Source organism: Myodes glareolus, chromosome 3, assembly GCF_982192425.1.
Source record: "Myodes glareolus chromosome 3, mMyoGla1.1, whole genome shotgun sequence".
NCBI lineage: Eukaryota > Metazoa > Chordata > Mammalia > Rodentia > Cricetidae > Myodes > Myodes glareolus.
Window position 1 is genome coordinate 4,287,460 of NC_142028.1, and position 18,312 is coordinate 4,305,771.

Sequence of the window (18,312 nt, forward strand, 5' to 3'; positions counted from 1 at the left end):
GTCACCAAAACAATTTTTAGAGCATTTCAGATTTTCATGTGAAGAGGTGATTACTCTGTGATAGTTGAGCTGGGTATAAGATCAATATACTAGTCATTTTCATGTCTTCCCAGTAACCATTAGAAAATGTATTCTTTATAAAGATTCCATTAATTATTAACAAAATGTATACATTTCCTAGATCCTATGTATAAATCTGATAATGCTTAATAACTGTCTGGAAATAATTTTTTCTTGAAGGGCATTAACAGAGGTAACTAAATGGGGAGATGTTGCATGTTCACCCACTCAGCTGCCAATTATTCTGCATTGCCACTTAAAACTACAAATGTTCAGCCTATGGTGACATCGCTAGTGGTTCCAGTTAGAAGTATGTACATCACTTCTAATAGCCCTGTCATGAAGCATTTAATAAATGAGTTTCAAACTGAACAAATTTGAATTAGTGGGGAGTGAAATAGTATCCTAATTTGTTGTATCGGGCTTCTTGTGTAGAGGCTTGGCGCTAGATGAAGGGCATGGCAAGCTAAGCTCATCTGCTGTGGTGTGAGGAGCTCAGAAGCATTTCTGTCAAGCATTTCTCATTCCTGAAAAGGCATTCCTCAAATTACAGACTATCATACAACAAGCCACAGTGGTTTGGCTGTTCTGCAGCCACTGTTCCCCAGATGGCACCACTGAAGCATGTAGAGAGAATTACTAACACAGGGAGGGAAAGTGTGTCACTGGGAACTCATGCCACATAGGTTAGCTGAACTCTAACTTTCTGGCATCATTAGGCATTTGAATTTGTTCCCATGGATTGTGGGTATTGAATAGATCTAGTTCTTTATGTTTAGACAATATGTGTTGGTTTGACTAAGAATGGCTCATCTATTTGAATGCTTTGCCGCCAGGGAATGGTACTATTTGAAAGGATTAGGAGAGGTGACATAATTGAAGTAGGTGTGGCCTTGTTGCAGTAACTGTGTCACTGGGGGTGGGCATTGAAGTTTCAAAGGCCCATGGCAGGCCCAGGCTCTCTCCCCCTGCTTCTCCCTCTCTCTGCCTGTGGGTCAGGATGTAGGTCTCTGCTATGTCTCAAGCACCATGCCTGGCACCATGCTTGATAATGGACAGAGCCTCTGTAATGTAAATGTAATGTAAGTGAGCCCCCAGTTAAAAGCTTAAAAAAAGAAGAAAAAAGAATTGCCTTGGTCATGGTGTCGTGACACAAAAGCAGTGACTAAGAAGTTGCTACCCAGGACAAGGTTATTGCTGTGACAGGGCTGACCATGATGTTTGTTGGAGGAACATGGAAGTCTTTTGAACTTTGTACTAGAAAAGTGATTGGACTCTTTAAATGTGGTTTAAATGGGTCATCATAGTAGAAGCATGAAAGGCAGTGCTGGGGGTGATTTGAACTGTTTGGGCTTAGCTCGAGAGGTTTCAGAGGGGAAGAAGTTAGTAAATAGCCTAGAGACCATTCTAGTGACATTTTGTTAAAGAATGTGGCTGCTTTCTTCCCTTGTCCTAAAATATTTGCCAGAAGCTAAATTGAAGAGTTTTTGGATTAATGGCATTGGCAGAGGCAATTTCAAGACAGCCCAGAATATTGACTGTGCCACATGGTTACTAGTGGTCTCTCTTGTGCAGATCAACAATGAAAAGGAGCCAGTGGGGCAAAGAGAAATATAAAGTGTACAGTTGGAAGAGAAAAGGATCACCAAGAAATGTAATGGGGCTAAATCCAGTGCAAAAGGAGAGGAAAGACTCAAGAAAAATCTAACATTAACAGGAGTAAAGAGAGTGGTGACCTCAGGGCAAGACCCCATCCAGCTAAACTTCCAACTTGTGAAAAGGAATTAAAAGCTTAAGCAAACATTGAAGGAAACCATGGAAAACAGAAAGCTGATGGAGAAGAAATTGAATGGTGGGGGGGGCCTTGTCCCAGTCTCAACAAGTAGCAGAAGTCAGCCTCAGCCACACGGTTCTGACTTTAGAGTCAGGAATATAAAAATGAGGTCATGGAATATGTCAGTATCTAAGGAAAGCCATTGGGCCAAAACTGGAAGGGATGCACCTGCATAGAGGCCTGGAGAGGCCACTGTGTGAAGCTGTGAAGGGGAAGCCTGGATTGTATTGGAGACTCCATGATATTGGAGATGCCTGAGTCATGGGAAGCTACCAAAGAGAGCTGTATACTGAGTGTGGAACCAGCCCAAGGAAGAGAAGTGTATTGTAGTCAATATAGCTGAAAGGAGTTGGAGCTCTGAAGAGCAATTTTGACATCAGAGATGAAGATGGAGAATTTGGAGTTTGCCCTGTTGGGTTTTGGTCTTGCTTTGGTTCAGTATTTTCTTACTATGTTCCCCTTTCCTCCCCTTTAGAATGGTAATGTATATACTGTGTCATTGTATATTGAAAATATGTAATTTGCTTTTTTCATTTTGATTTTATAAGGGTGACAGTTAAAGAGGCTGTCATGAGTCTCAGAACAGACTTTGAACTTTGGACTTTTAAACAATGTTGAGACTGAAAGACTATGAGGACTTTTGAAATTGAACTAAATGTGTTTTTGCATTATGATATGACTAGAAGCTTATGGGGACCAGGGAGTGGAATGTGGTGGTTTGGATAAGAATGGCCCCATAGGTGTATATATTTGAATGATTCATCAGAAGTATCACCATTTGAAAGGATTAGAAGGATTATCAGGATGTGACTCTCAGCTACATTTCTAGCACCATGCCTGCCAATTCTGCTACGCTGTCCACCATGATGATAGTAGACTAAGCATCTGAAACTATAAGCAAGTTCCTAGTTAAATGCTTTCATTCATAAGAATTGCCTTGGTCATGGTGTCTGTTCACAGCAATAGGATAGTGACTTGGACACAGCCAGTAGAGTTTGTGTGGTGTGGGTTTGATAATCAGAGTCTCCTTGGCACTGGCTAAGGTTTTTGATCAAGGACTCTGGCTTTGTTTTTGTCTTCAACAGTAACTTATATTTTCTTTTATAAATTACTAGTGGAAAGGTTATTCACATGAAAGAGAGCCAGAAATCTGGTTTTACTCTTATTTCAGGGACCAACTGGCTTCCTTTATGAATCCAAGAAGCTCATTGACTCTCTGGGCCTCATGTAAGTTGAGAACTCTAGATTCTATTTAAGGTTCTTTTAACTGTAATCATCTCTTGTTCCATAAAATGAATGTTTTCAGGAAGAGAATTTTAAAAAATACCACATCCTCCGAACTCTTTTTTTAAAGATTCTATTTTTTAATTATGTGTATATATGTGTGTCTATGTGTAGGTAATTTTGTGTATATATGTGTGTCTTGTGTAGGTAAGTGCATTTGAGTAAAGGGCTTGCAGAGACCAGAAGGAGGCATCAGATCCTCTGGAGATGGAGTTAGAGGCAGTTGTGAGTCAACCAATGCGGGTGCTGGGAACCAAACTGGATCCTCTGCAAGCATATAGTACCTGCTCCTAACTGTGGGCCATCTCTCCTGTCCTGAGCTTACAATATCTCATTTGCTTATATTAATATCAATTTATGGGGCTGGTGAGATGGCTCAGTGGTTAAGAGCACTGACTGTTCCTCCAGAGGACCTGGGTTCAATTCCCAGCACCCACATGGCAGCTCACAGCTGTCTTTAAATCCAGTTCAAGAGAATCTGACATCATTATATCAATGTGCATGAAATAAAGTTAAATAAAGTTTTAAAAAATATCAATTTATATGGATGGGATCTTAGATATCTTCCATTATGGATGTCAAAACAGATTTCTTACTATTTTGAAATCAATTCTGATTTGGAAACGTGATCTAAATAACTGGGTGTGAAAAGAACTTGATCACAGAGAATTCAACTTTGCAAGTACAAATACCATAGTGTGTGTGCTCTAAGTGGGAATCAAAATAGCACAACAGCTAGAGAGTCAAAAATCTCAGACTTGAACAAGGAAACTAACTCCTGAGTCGACAAAGGCATGCATTATTGGTTGATTTGCTAGGCGGATCCCTAGATGAATGAGATGTTACCAAGAAAACACTTTTAGCATCAGAGGTACTGCACAGTTGGGGTAGGACAGGGGCCGGCAGCTGTGCAAATGGATGAACAACATACCGCTCCATTACAGGTGGGTTGTTGTGTGACCCTTCTGAAACAGTCACCGTGAACGAGGTGTGTGTATGGGGGAGTGCAGATCACCATCAGCATTGTTGATCTTTGCTTGGTTTCATTGTTGTTTCTAAAGTCTCCTCTAAGACTCTATTCTGTGTAATCATGCATGTTCTCATGGTCTACTTTTATCATTGTATGTTCTAGTTGACTATAACACATTTACAATCTATAGATATTTTTCTTTTTATGCTTGACTTTTATTATGACTCCCTCCCAAACTGTGTGTTCCTGGCTGCAAGACACACTTTTTCCCTGGTCAGTAGAGGTAGGTGTTCGCTTACATATTAAAGGCACTCACCCATTTCATGCCAGTTACAGGGATTGAGATTCCCAGATGTGGAATGGTAGATTAATGTTGATTTAGGTCTGGAAGATAAGAGGAAAGTAAAATAAATACAATCACATTGATAATTCATGAGAAATAAAGGAAAGTTAACACTGAGATAGGCATCAGAGTTCCTGTCGGTACTGCAATCCACACAGCACTCTCAGATTCTGTTCTTGCTTTGGATTGATAAGAAAAATGAAAAAGAAATAGAAAGTACACACATCAATATGTCAAATCGGTGTGACCTGTGGAACATGCATGCATGCCTGAGTTCACATGAGAAAAAGTTCATTCCTGTCATTTACTCCCAGAGCCATGATCACACCGTCTCCCAAGCCAATACTACTTCATGTCAGCAAATTTTCTGTCTTATCTCTTGGCATTTACCAGCAGCTAAACAGCAGTTCAACAAAAAAATATAAACTGTGCGGCCATTTCATCAACTAGGTTCTTATTTATTTTAAGGTACTGAATAGAAAGAAAAGCTTTTTGGTTATTCAAAGATTTCATGGTAAGTGGTTTAATAGCAAATTATTTTATGACCCGCCAAGTGTTAATCAGTATTCATACACCTTAGCCTATATAGGAAAGTCTATTGGGAATTCCGAGATACTGGAACAAGCATCCTATCACTCTGAAGGCCTGTAGAGTGAGAGTGTGGCTGCCATTGCTTTCTCCATCCCCTCTAAGAAGCTCGTGTAAGCCTGCTTACCTATGAACTGCCGTATACCATCCCACCGCTATGGTGAGATTGACCACTGTGTCCACTGGAATCAGGTCTGCCACTGCCGTGGGAGTAGCTCTTATGGACCGAAGAAATCCTTTCCCCGCCTGCTCAGGAGAGATGGAGCGTAGAATATAAGCCAGGTGTGAAGTCACAGTTGGGACTAGCCACTTTGTGTGGGAGTTGGACACTAGGCCCCTTCTTTTGCTGTAGGGATCCATAGGTGTGCGTGTGCATGCATGTGTGTGTGTGTGTGTGAGCACAAGCACGTGTGTGTGTCTAAACTACATCTTTGCCTACTAAAAATATAATGAGTGAGTGGAATTCGAGTCAGTGTGCTATTGTACTCTGTAATAAAACTGATTCTAGCCCACATTCAAATGATTTTTATTCCCAACTAAACTATCCTGGGGAAAGGAATGAAAGCAGCTAGGGGACAGGAAGAGGCTGGAAAGGCAGAAGTAAGACAATACATACACACCAGCTTGTGTGTTTTAATGTCAAGCATTCTATAATCTGTCAGTTCTTTTTTTTTTTTTTGAGACAGGGTTTCATGTAGCACAGGCTGGCCTTGAAGTTCTGATCCATCTGCCTCTCTGAGGTCTGGGATTACAGGTGTGAGCTGCCACACACACTCAGTGCTGGGGGTGATATTCAGGGTTTTAAGTATGCTAGACCAAGCACCCTACCTACTGAGCCACAGAAGGCTGATATTTTTTTCTGTATACATGATTGACCAATGGTTCAAGCCATTAATAAAGCAATGAAAAGAAAATAGTTTCACCTTGTGGTAACCAAAGAAAATTTTTCAGTGTGCAGACATTTCCAAAGTAAAGTTCTGGAATAGCAACTGAGCATGTCAGTCGCCTCTGTCCTGATGGTCAAAGCAACTTCCTGCTGCTTTCATCTTCCCACTAGTAACTCTAGATAAGCTACTTCCTTTATCACTACACAAGGTGGATACCAAGGTCTCTGTTACGCCCTCCATTTCAAGGCGGTTATTTTCTCATCTTTGTACATACCGCAATAATGAGTCCACTGGGTCCGTTTACATTGTCAACCCAACCCTGGAAAGAAAGATCTCTGTTGGTTACACATTTCAGAAAACTGTTACCCTTGGACAGCCCAGTCTGTGTGGGGCAGGGTGAATGGGTGCGCACATGTGTGTCCGTGTGCACACCCGCACATCCATTTATAATACTAACCAATTGGTCATAAAGAATGTACGAGAAGAGAAGGAAAATGGAAGACTGGGAGAAGGAATGAAGGGATAAGTGAAAGCAGGAGGAAGAGAAGGGCAATCAGAAAGACGTGGTTTCTAAGGCACCCGGACTGAAGCAAAGCAGAAGTGTGCTCACCGGGAAAGGCTCCTGCCAGGTTGCTCCCACTATGGACGGCCTGACGATGGCCACATTCAGGTTTCCACTTTCTTGCTGTACCACTATCTCCCCCAAGGCTTTGGTGTAGGTGTACGTATTGGGCCGGTCCCCAATCAGCTTGGGAGTGATCTCCTCAATGATAGAGTCATCTAACCATCTAAAGGCAGAGGGGAAAAAAAATCTAGCAACATCCACAGCACAAGAGAGCAATAAGAAACACAGCCAATCAAACAAAACTTCCACCTTCTGACTTGACTCTTGGAGACCATCATCTCAGGGTTGCAAGGACAAGTATATATGTTCAAATCATTCCTTTTCCTTGTATCTTAGTAAGTCTGCTCCTCTCCCCCTTATTTTCACAGATATGCAACTCACTGTTTCACAGGTCACTCCTGTCTAATTTACTCCTACAGTCTCATTAGTGTGTCCACTAAACACATGTATGAGTGCCAAACCATGTCCCACAACAAGCCAGTACTGTACTCCCCAGCTCAGGGGGTCCTCCTCCAAGGATCATTCAGGATACTCCACTGAAGTCTTGTGCCAGTCTTAAACCTGCAGTTCTTAGTTTTTAAAATTCCACTGTCTCCATAAAGCGGCTACATTTGGCAGACACAATTCTCACATTTTCTGAGGATTTGTTTAGAATATACGCTAATGACTTTGTGACTGCTGAGGGTTTTGCAGTGACTCTGGCGTGGATGAGTCCAGAGTTCTGAGGAAGCACCAATCGCACAGCTACTGGATAGCTCCACTTGGAGGTGACAGGCATCACCAGAGCATCCTCCTAACTGAAAACAGTCTAGAAAAATTGTAATAATTCCATGTTTACTGACACTTCCCTAAGAGCAGCATTATTGTCCCTTAAACATTCTGTCCTGGGCAGAACTGCGGAGGGAGCTTCCTGCTTCCCAGAATACTCCTGTTCTGATCGCCCTGCCTCTACTTCCTGTCTGGTTGACCCACCTATACTTCCTGCCTGGCTAATCGGTGTTTATTTAAAGCATGATTGACTGAATACAGACAATTCTTCTGTACCAATTGTTTTTAAAATATTTAAAATTATATTTTTCTTGCGTGTGTAATGGGGGGAGTGTGCATTTGCCAGTTCATTTCCTCTGTTATGTGCATCCTGGGGACTGAACTCAAGTCATCAGACTAGGTGGTGGGTGCTTTTATCCAGAGTCATCTTGCCAGTCCTGCTCCTACAGTCCTTAACCAACATGTTTAGTGTGAGTGTTCTTATTTTATAGGAGGAAGCCTAACTGCACAATTCTGACTATAGAAAACATTAGCAGGTACCCTTCCACATTTAGGACAAATTGTTAAACACTGCATCTGATGATAATATGTATTCAGTCAGGACTGCGTTTTAACCCCTCTCATTGACAGCAGGGTAGACTACAGAGGCTGGCCATAATGGTCCCATTTTCCTTCCTTTTCTTCTGTTAGTACTGAATATAACCTGGACACCCAAACGCCATTGGGTTGAATGTGGAAAGGTAGAGAAATCTCTAGAACTGAAACAACTCCAAGCACACAGAGAAATAGAAGGCATTAAATTATATGATGGCAGGAGATGTCTCAGCATATGAAGTCCTTGTCATGCAAGTGTTCAGTAGTAGAGTTTAGATCCCAAGAACCCTCACAAGCCAATTTAGTGGCCTCTCTATAATACCAGCACTGGGGAGGCAGAGACAGGCTCCCGGGAACATAGTGTCCTGCTAGACTAATCCTATCAGCAAGCTCCAAGTCAGTCAAGAGACTTCACCGTGCTGTATACTATGGAAGTTATTGAGAAAGGTAGATATTTGGCATCAACTTTGAGCCTCCTTAGGCACCCACATGTGTGTATGTGCATCTCTGTGCTCACATATGTTAACATGCATACATGTACATCATACACACATACACATGCCAAAAAGAATTAAGTGACCAAATGGGAATTGGAAGAGTGATAGATAAGGCAGGACCTGCCCCCTTGATTCCACTTGTTATCCAAAGGGAACTGGTATAAATATCACCTATGTATATCCTCATGTGTACTTTAAACCATCTTGATTAGCTATAACACGGAGCATAATGTAAGCACAGCATGGGTGTTTGTTGTACTGTGTGGAGTAACGACCAAAAGCCCGTTGCGGCTCAGTACAAGCACAGATATTCAAATTAGCAGGGGATTGGTTGAGAAGTCACAGATGCGGAGGGTAGCTGCATGGGTCTCACTTCATCTCCTTTGTAGGCAGGTTGTGAACTGACCAACCTAAGACTGCTTTCCTACACCAATACAAATTACAGAAACCAAGTCTAGTTTCCGCAAGGCTACAAGGAAAAACAATTTCAGGGGAACCTAGAACCCACAGGGAGTCGATACCACACCACAAGGAATGGCTGCTCACTACGAAGGGTTATAGCTGAGCCCTCTACAAAGTGGGGAAACTGAGCTTGTCTTAGAGAACGTTGGCTCTGTAGATTCCTATGGATGTGCGTGGGAAAGCTTACTGCATGTGTCCCATGCCTCAGTTTCTTCTGTGGACCCATGTATTCTGTTCTTGCTCCCTCCATTTTCACTCAGGAAAGATGACTGATTTTATCTGTTCTAATTCTTGGGTGATAAGGACCTATAAATGAACCAATGAAGCAGAACTCTCTTTTCTTCTTCCCCACCCCTTAGCTGCTTTTATTCTCAGTGCTAGGGATTAAACCCAGGGCTTTGCACATACTCCATTCCCAGGACAGTGATGGCATTCTGTTCTAATAAAGCTGATTTTAAAGTAACTTTCTTCTTCTGCCCCTCTCACCATTTCCTGTCCCGTCTAGTCCCTTCCTGGATTCAGAGGGGAGGGCAGTGTGACAAAGACCCATCTTCTGCTGCCTGTGGTCCCTCTCCAGTGCTCAGTTACTGCTTTCTGTTCTTCTCTTTCCCATCAGTTCTTCAAAATTGTAACTCAGCATGTTAAAAAAAAAAAGACACTGCATGAATCAGCATACATTTCTGAAATCAACTAGATGTTCTGCAGTATATCAAGGACATGTGTTGAACCTACACATCCCCTGCTCCCAAATTTGACTTCACTTTCTTTCCATGACTCTCCAACTTTAAAATTCTGCTTAAGTTGCTTTTAAAGAAGCATAAAGTGATTGGAGACCTTAGCAGTAGGTGTATGTCTGATGCAGTTACACACAGCACAGGCTCGTCTAACTTACTTTCCTTTTTTAATATTATGGTATTAATAGCTTCTTGTTTATATGGTTGTTGAGTGAAATGAGGGGTATGTATCCCCCCAAGTTTATCTTCTGAAAGACGGAGCTACAGGCATTTCGGGGAAGCTTTCTGGGAGAGAATGGCAGGAATTCTACAGTGACTTTTTCTCCTCTTGTCCACTCAGGTTGTGTTTGTTGCAGTCACCATGCCTATGTGTTTGATATGTGTCTGATGCTCTCTGAACAGTGGTTCAGAGAGCAGGGATTCCATTTCATTATTCACGTGTCTCATCACCCTTTTGTCCTGGAAATCCTGTTTCCTTATGTGCCACCATGTCCTCAGGAGGAGTCAGTTTCTACACCATGTAAGGTTTAGGGAAGCAGGTGGACTCAGAAGGAAAGGAGTGCTTTTATACAGAAGGAAGTAAAATTGTGAAAATATTGGTTCCATTGCTGGAGTGCAGAAGGCAGTCCCCCTCAGTTTGGGGGCATTTGTTTCACAGTGAATTTAAGCATTCCAGCGGGGAAGGAATTTCCTCCTTGTCCCCAATATTGACTGTAAGTTATGGACTTCTAAGATATACCCGCCAGATCTCCGGACATATTGAAGACAAGACGGCAAACTGACCCCTTCTCTGGGAGGGAAGCTCTTCCTTTTTAGCCTTGGAGTATTGAGCATCTGCATCTGCATAGAGTCTGGAAGGAGGAGGTGGCACAAGGAGCCCTTCACTGTGGTGAGCTGAGCACTATTTCCCCTGTCTCTGGTGAACTCTCAGAGGTTTCCTAGTGCATAGTCCCCTCTCAGATATCAGAAGGGGGGACAGTGGATGAGACCTTGGGATTTCAGTTCTGGTTCTTGAATCAAGCAGGTGGGCTCTCTTCTTGAGAACCACAGTTAGGGAGGAGGTACCTCTGCGAGAGGGAAGCTTAGTGACAAACTTTAATTCCATATTGAACATGCTTTTTGGGCTTTCTATAGATGTATCTGAATTGACTTGGGCATCAAACTGCATGTGTCTTCTCTGCAACTCTCCAGAGGAACCATTAACTTGAAATGCTGTTTGCTTGTGCCAGTTCCTCTGTATACAGAGACTGCTTGTTTGTTTCTCTGGCTCTCAGACCCAAATAATCACACAGAAACTATACTAATTACAACATTGTTTGGTCTACTAGCTCCGGCTTATTAACTAACTCTTACATCTTAAATTAACCCATTTCTATTAATCTGTGTATTGGCACTAGGCTGTGACTTACTGGGAAGTGTCCAGCATTTGTCTCCTTCGGCAGCTACGTGGCGTCTCTCTGCCACTGCCTACTCTTTCTCTCTTTCTCTCTATCTCTATCTCTATCTATCTATCTATCATCTATCTATCATCTATCTATCTATCTATCTATCTATCTATCTATCTATCTATCTATCTATCTATCTATCTATCTATATCTTCCGGCCTGGCTATATCCTGCCCTGCTATAGGCCAAAGCAGCTTCCTTCTTTATTAACCAATGGTAACAAAACCTATTCACAGCATACAGAGGGGAATCCCACATCAAGTCAAACAGTGTTGTAGCTAATATAGTTTCTCTGTGAGTATTTGGGTCTGGGTGGTTGGGAAACAAATGAGGAGCCTCCGTTTGCAGTGACCTCCATTTTGAAGATTTTTGAGTGACTTTCAGAGCCAGGAGAGGCAGAAATGAGAGGAGAAACATAAGCTCCCAATACCTTAGATGCAATTACAACTTTGCAGGAAATTATACACTGGTAGATTCACCAAGAAACGGTCATTTTTGTACCATGATTTTTTAAAATGTAGTTTAAAGACACGAAGCTCAAGAAGTTAGAGCCAAATAGAGAGAAAACAGAAACAAACTTCTGAAACTAGAACCATATCCTGTGAAGAGGGTGATTTTTGTTGGTTAGCAACTAGAGAAAACAGACTGGTGACCACTTCAGCACAGGTAGGGAAGCATACCTCAGCAGGACCCACTCACAGACCACCCCCTGCAAGAGTTTGGAAGGATTAGATTCTCCTCCAAAAGCCATTTCTCCCTGAACCGTCTGAACCGTACCAACTGGTTTACATCAATGTGCTCGTCATCACGACTGTAAGGTGGGGTCTGTGGTGGATAGCCGCTGGGCCTGTGTCTGAGGGGTGCAGCTGACTATGACTGTGCTGGCTGAGGTGGAAGACCCCCTCTGAAATGGGAGGCACCGGGCTCTGTGCTGGGTTCCTGGGCAGGATTGACGGGAGGTAACGAAATGAGCAGGAGGGTTCCTGGTTTTTGTTTCTTGACTGTGGACTCAGCTTCCTTCTCACTTGACTGTGGCCGGTTCCTTCTCACTGCTGCAGCCACAGCTTCCCTGTCGTGACGGACTGACCTAGAACCTTGAGCCCAAATAAGCTTGGGCCATAGGCTGCTTCTGTTTGGGTATTTAATCAGAACAACAGGTAAAGTAACAAAAAAGGACCAGGGAGTGGGGGTTAGAAAGGCTAAGACAATTGCCCCAGCTTACACAGCAAGTTTCCAGCCCTGAGCTGACCCCACATCAGCCCAACACCAAAGTTTCTCTCCTGAGCCTTTATATTGTCTGGTGACACTGTGAGGAATGCATTTGTGGTCTAGAGTTTCTGCAGCCCTATCCTCAACAAGGGGTTTCTTTAGGGATCTTCAGGGCTGAGGATGTAGCTCAGTGGAAGAGTGCTTACTTAGCATGCACAAGGCCCTGGCCCCAATGCCTCTGTATCAATTCCTAGTACATCCACACATGAATCTTCTATCTTCCTTCCCTCCCGGGGCATATTTCCCACTGGAAGAAGGGACTAGTAGAGACAGGTGAATCTTTTCCTCCAAGCACTTTGCTTTCAAAGTGTCCTACCTCTTAACTTTATTAACAACCACAAAGAAAACCAATGGAAAGTCGTCTGCTGCCACCCAGTTCCTCCACTTGGCCCAACTTACTCCATGGAGTCAATGATCTTCCTTGGCTCCACAGGGCATGGGTAGATGACCTCATCTATGTGGCTCAGGTTGCAGTTAGAAAAGGCAGTGGAGATGTGGATGAAGGCTTCAAGCTTTGGCATCTGGCTGGCCATCAGCAGGAGCTGCTGGGTGGCAATGACATTCAGCTGTATAGCTTCTCTGCAGAGGACAAAGCGGAAGAAGCAGTAGAGACACTCAGCATCCTATCTTGCTGTACCTGGTGTACCGCACTGTGAGTGTACGTCCTCCAGTGACTGCCCAAGTGGCAGATGTACCAAGCTTTAACTGGTGTATGTGCCACGACTATACCTTCTTCAGTAACAGGCAGATGGCTCAGATCTTGGTGGCACATCATGAGACAAGGAGGAAAAGAATTGGTCCCTGGCTGCACAATTCTGTTACACTTGAAATTGTAATGTACTCCTGCTATGTGTGGGACCTCAGTCTTAGTCAAGGCAGCACTGTACACTCGGTGTCTAGAGGTTACATGGTTCTAATCAGTAAAACAGAAAACACGTGGTCTTCTGAACTGATCAAGTGGCTTCCAGAAGGGGCCATTGAAAGAACAAAAACAAAGAAACAAAGACTCTGACTCCAGAAGACGGGAAATACAAATAACACGGAGAGAACTAAGAGTAGGTATTTGAAAGAGCAATGCAAATTGTTGTAAAGATCCAGGCCAGCCATGGAGATTAATGTCAGATCCTAAGTTGTAGACTGTATGATCCTACACATGCTGTTGTGTGTGTTTGCATGTGTGTTTATTTGTGAGTGTGTGTGTGTGTGTGTGTGTGTGTGTGTGTGTGCATGTGTGCATCTGGGTGTAGGTACCCACAGAAGACAGAGGTATTAGATGTCCTGGAAGTAGGGTTACAGGTGGTTGTGAACCACCTGAAGCGGGTGCTAGGAACCAAACTAGGACCCCCTGCAAGAGTCGTGTGTTCTCTTCTGTGCCATCATCTCTCCGGCTCTTTTTCTGAAAATAATTTAAATGACATTTATATCCATTTTTCTATTAAATAAATTTACTAATGAAGTGATAAACTAGCACACACTTCAGTTCTGCCCAAAGCTATGCTTTGTAGTAAGAGGCTCGAAGTATTGCCTTTCCGGGGTAGGAAGGATACCCACAACACTGCCAGTTAGTCCTTGACGTCACTACGAGGAACTACCCTATTATCGGAGAGAAAAACAAAGTTAACGAGTGGATGTAAAGCACTGAAAGCCCAGTCACAAAAGTTGCTGTTGTATTTTAAAATTATATATTTGGAAAATAAACAAAGCTTATTAAAATTAGGATGCAGATTATCCATTCGGTAAAATATCTACTAAAAATTACAGCAACATGTTGAAGTAGCATTCTGTATCTAAACGAAAACTCGAGCGTGCAACGGCCTGAGGGCACACATTCAAATGAGTACCTGTTCTTAAAGGAATCGTAAGCGGACAGATAAAACGTCATCCCTTTCATTAATGAAGTAAAATGGAATAAGGGAAACAGACTGTTATTCAATGGGAAGAATTGGTGTTTTTGAAATGTTAGGTTTTTTTCTAAATGAATCATATATTCAAAGTAACATGAAAATTTTAAATTTAAACAAATTAGCTTTTTCTAAATGAATCTATATACTCAAGGTAACTTGGAAAAATTATACTAAATTTAAATAAATAGCCCCACATGAGAATAATTGAGGTATTTCTATTTTAAAAGTATTCTATGAGTATTCATGGACTAATCAAAATTAGTTTTTTAAATAGTGCGATATTTTCCGAGAGAGTCTAATCAATGGAAAATTAGTTTTAGTAATTTAGGACAAGAATTTGTTTTGTATAGATTGAAAACTAAGCCCTTTGGTAGGCATTGTTTAAGAACTAACCGTCTGTTAGAGCAAAGACTATTGTCTTCATACCCAGTTCAATATTATTTCCTGGCTATCCATGTTCATAGTTAAAAGCAGTTAAAATGAGCTGGCTGTGGTGGTGCACAGCTTTAATCCCAGTGCCCAGGAGACAGAGGCAGGTGGGCAGCTGTAAATTCCAGACCAGCCTGGACAATGTAGTGAATTCCAAAACAGCCAGCCAGGGTTATGTAGGGAGAACCTGTCTCAAAAATAAATGAATATGTAAATAATGAGTGAATGAATGGAAACATTTCAAATAGGGATCAAACATCTAAATCTAAAAATGAAATTATGGTAGTAATTCAAGAAATTGTGAATATACCATTAACTAACAAGGAGTGGAGAGATGAAAGTAACCTGAAATACGCTGAGCTTTCTAGAACACAAAGTAAATATTCAGATGCTTCCAAGTAATCTTGAAATCAATTGGCAAAAATAATAAGCATTTAAGCATGCCAACCTTTTCAATCATCAAAGAAATAAAGAAAAATGTGCAATACCATGTCCGTTGTCATTCCAGCAGCACCAGACAGGGGCAGAATGCTCCCAACAGGAGCTCCAACACCCTTTCTTGGAAGTTGAGCCCATGTCTGCATAACTGCAGAAGCAAGTAGAAAGGTGAGCGTGTGTGCATGCCGTGATGGACTACGACCTCCGCACAGTGGGATGTGGAGATATTCTGAAAATTCTTTTATGTTTCTTTTTAAACTTTTCACTGGCATATGTTTTGTGGGTCTTTCTTTCCTTTTTGCTTTTTATTTTTACTGATTCTTTGAAGACTCTTCACACACACACACACACACACACACACACACACACACAGAGAGAGAGAGAGAGCACTCTAAGCCACGAGAGTCCAGAAGGAGTCTATGTACCTCAGATGAGCATCAAAGCGTACAGTAGCTGCACAGTGGAAGACAATATTGGTGCTAGACAGCAGTTCCTGCATGTCCTCCTTGCTGATGGCAAAGTCACGCTGGTTGAGGTCTGCAGAGATGGGTCTGATCTTCTCATGCACATTTGGACAGACTTCTTTGACTTTCTCAAACAGCTGAAACAGAAATCCACAGGCCATGGGCCTCATCAACACCGCAAAGTCTTCCTTTGGATATGTGCCTTCCACTGTAGCTCTCAAAACCTGGTTTTAGTCATAATACTCATATTTTCAGTGAAGATTTCTTCATAGTCAAACCCCCTCCACTTTATTTCATTCATTTGGTATCATTTGGATCCTCTCAACTCCAGGAAGGTATGAAAAAGGCATGTCTAGCAGTCAGGCGCATATTTTGACCTTTGCCCTGGAGGTGAAAGGGTGACAGTCACCGTCCTAGATCATTTTAAGTCAAGTTGACACAAGCTAGAGCCTTCTGAGAGAAGGACCCTCAATTGAGACAACGCCTTCATAAGGCTGGGTTGTAGCAAGCCTGTAGAACGTTTTCTTAATTAGTGATTGATAGGGGCAGGGCCCAGCCCATCGTGGGATGTTGGTCCCCGTTGCTATAAGAAAGGAGGTTGAGGAAGCCATGAAGAGCAGGCCAGTAGGCAGAACTTCTCATGGCCTTTGCGTCACGTTCTGCCTGCAGATGTGTGCCCTGCTGGGCTTCCTTGGGGACGAGCAGTGATGTGTAAGCGGGATGAACCCTCTCCTCCCCGAGTTTCTTTGGTCACGGTGTTTTATCACAGCAGTGAAAGCCATCACTAAGACGGTCACCACCTTCTTACCTGACTCCGTTTGCCCTTTAGGGTAGCCTCGTATTTATGCAGTTTTACACACAAATTTACATACAAAAAGTTCTTACTTTTTACATGCGAATTAATGATTTTCAAAGGGCCGGGGCGTCAGCCTTTAGCAAGCAACATGAAATCACCTTACTTAATTGGCTCGGTTACAAAGTTATAAGCACTAATGTAATTGGAAAATCAAGGAAATAGGTGAACATGTTAGGAGTAAAACAGAAATTTTATGTAATCATACTCTAATATCCATGGCAGTTAATGTCAAGGGCTACATGAGCTCATGGACTGTTTCACTGGATTTTAACTGATTTTTTTTAGCATTCTAATTTATTTTTTGAAGGGAGAAGAGATGAACGTAACAATTTTAGCTCTTGTTACATTCACTCACGCGAGTGGGTTGATTCTCAGCTTTCCCCACCACGCAGAGATTCTTAGATTAAAATTGCATTTTCTGTTGTTTTTAAAACACCATTTCAGTGAGAACAATCTTGTTTTGAACTATTTTGCTAAGATGGACTTTTCATATAGTACCCATGGGGATAAATATTTAGAAAAGTGTTAGGATCAGGGAACGTCTGTCTTTGGTTTCTTAAACTTAAGGCAATAATACCCTTTGTTGCCAGCCTCTGAAGACACCGTGCTCCTTGGTTCATAGTAGCAGGCTCTTTTGTTGAGTAATAAAACATTAAATCTGAGCTTGGAATACAACTCAGATGTCAGCGTGCTGCTTCCCACCAACAAGACCCTGGGTTTGACCCCCAGCATTGCATAAAACCAGGCCATCTTTTCCAGTTAGTCACTTTGAGGCCAACGTAGATTGCGTGAGACCCTATCTCAAAAGCAAAACACAGCTACGAAAAATTCAGGTAGTCAGAGAAGTCATATTTTATTTGCATCAGGCAAGAGCAGGCTCAAAAATCCTTGGAGCCAGATGAAGATGACCCGGGAAGGAACTCAATCCCACAGGCAGTCAGCAAGCGTCAAGCTCCTGTCTCTGAGCCTCCACTTCTACATACTAGGGTGGCCTATCAATCGGTGAACCAAGTTCTGAAAATAATTAGGGAGTTGGACCTAATACCAGTCTTCAGTGTTTTGTTTTGACATCTGGGATAAAGTTGATAAAATGCTCAGTCTCACCAAAGAGGTCACTCTGGCTCTTGGAGACGGACCTTTAGCAGTTTTGACCTTGATCCATTATAAATACGCTAAATGTTTGCTTTTACAATCAAGTGTTTTCCATGTGGGAGCTCTTTTTAGCCATGCAACAAATGTATGAATTTGTGTGAAATGTTTGCAAGCTCCCCCCCCAACCCCCCCGCCAGCTTCCCATGGTAACTGACTTTGTAAAAGCCTCTTTGAGTCTATGGTAGAATTTTCCTCACTAACTTGTCTGTGGTTCTGTGGACACTGGCTTGAAGAGGAGGAGCGGATGTTGGGTGGGGAGAGGGTGCATCGCACCTGTGCACTTTGAAAACACTGAAGTTTTTCATGGCTTCAGTGAGGACCACCGCTTTAACACCACTGGACAACGTGGTGTGATCATGAGGTGAAGACTGCGGCCGTGCTCGGTGCCAGGTGTGTAGTGGCTACAGCAGGTGACACACTCCAGGTGTGTACCAGAGCTGCGTGCATTCTGGAAAGACATCTGCTCTCCCGTCATCACAGGGTCTGGGATAACTCCCCACTCTGCTCTGTATTGTTTTTGAGACAAGACCAAGTTGTGAAGTTCTAGGGGCCTTCCTTTCCTTCACACTTACTTAAAACACCAATCGTGGGGCTGTACCATCCTGTGACCTTAGGGAACCGAAAACCAAATATGGGAAGCTATTCTTGGGAGCAGCTTTGCCCGTGTCAGATCTGAACCTTTAACCGGTACTAATGGTGACACATATTT

General features: G+C 42.6%; 1 protein-coding gene across 4 annotated transcripts in view; it reads right to left on the reverse strand.

Annotated features, from left to right (window-relative positions):
- The window catches only part of Far2 (fatty acyl-CoA reductase 2), a 101,054-nt gene that overhangs the window by 8,548 nt on the left and 74,194 nt on the right, over positions 1-18,312 (reverse strand). For all 4 annotated transcript variants that reach the window (XM_085687404.2, XM_087903941.1, XM_085687406.2 and 1 more), the window contains 6 exons: positions 15,557-15,732; positions 12,760-12,939; positions 6,577-6,754; positions 6,241-6,285; positions 5,207-5,325; positions 4,465-4,532 (listed from right to left, as the gene is read on the reverse strand). In XM_085687404.2, coding sequence (XP_085543530.1) covers positions 4,465-4,532; positions 5,207-5,325; positions 6,241-6,285; positions 6,577-6,754; positions 12,760-12,939; positions 15,557-15,732 — 766 coding nt within the window. The remainder of the gene's footprint in view (positions 1-4,464; positions 4,533-5,206; positions 5,326-6,240; positions 6,286-6,576; positions 6,755-12,759; positions 12,940-15,556; positions 15,733-18,312) is intronic.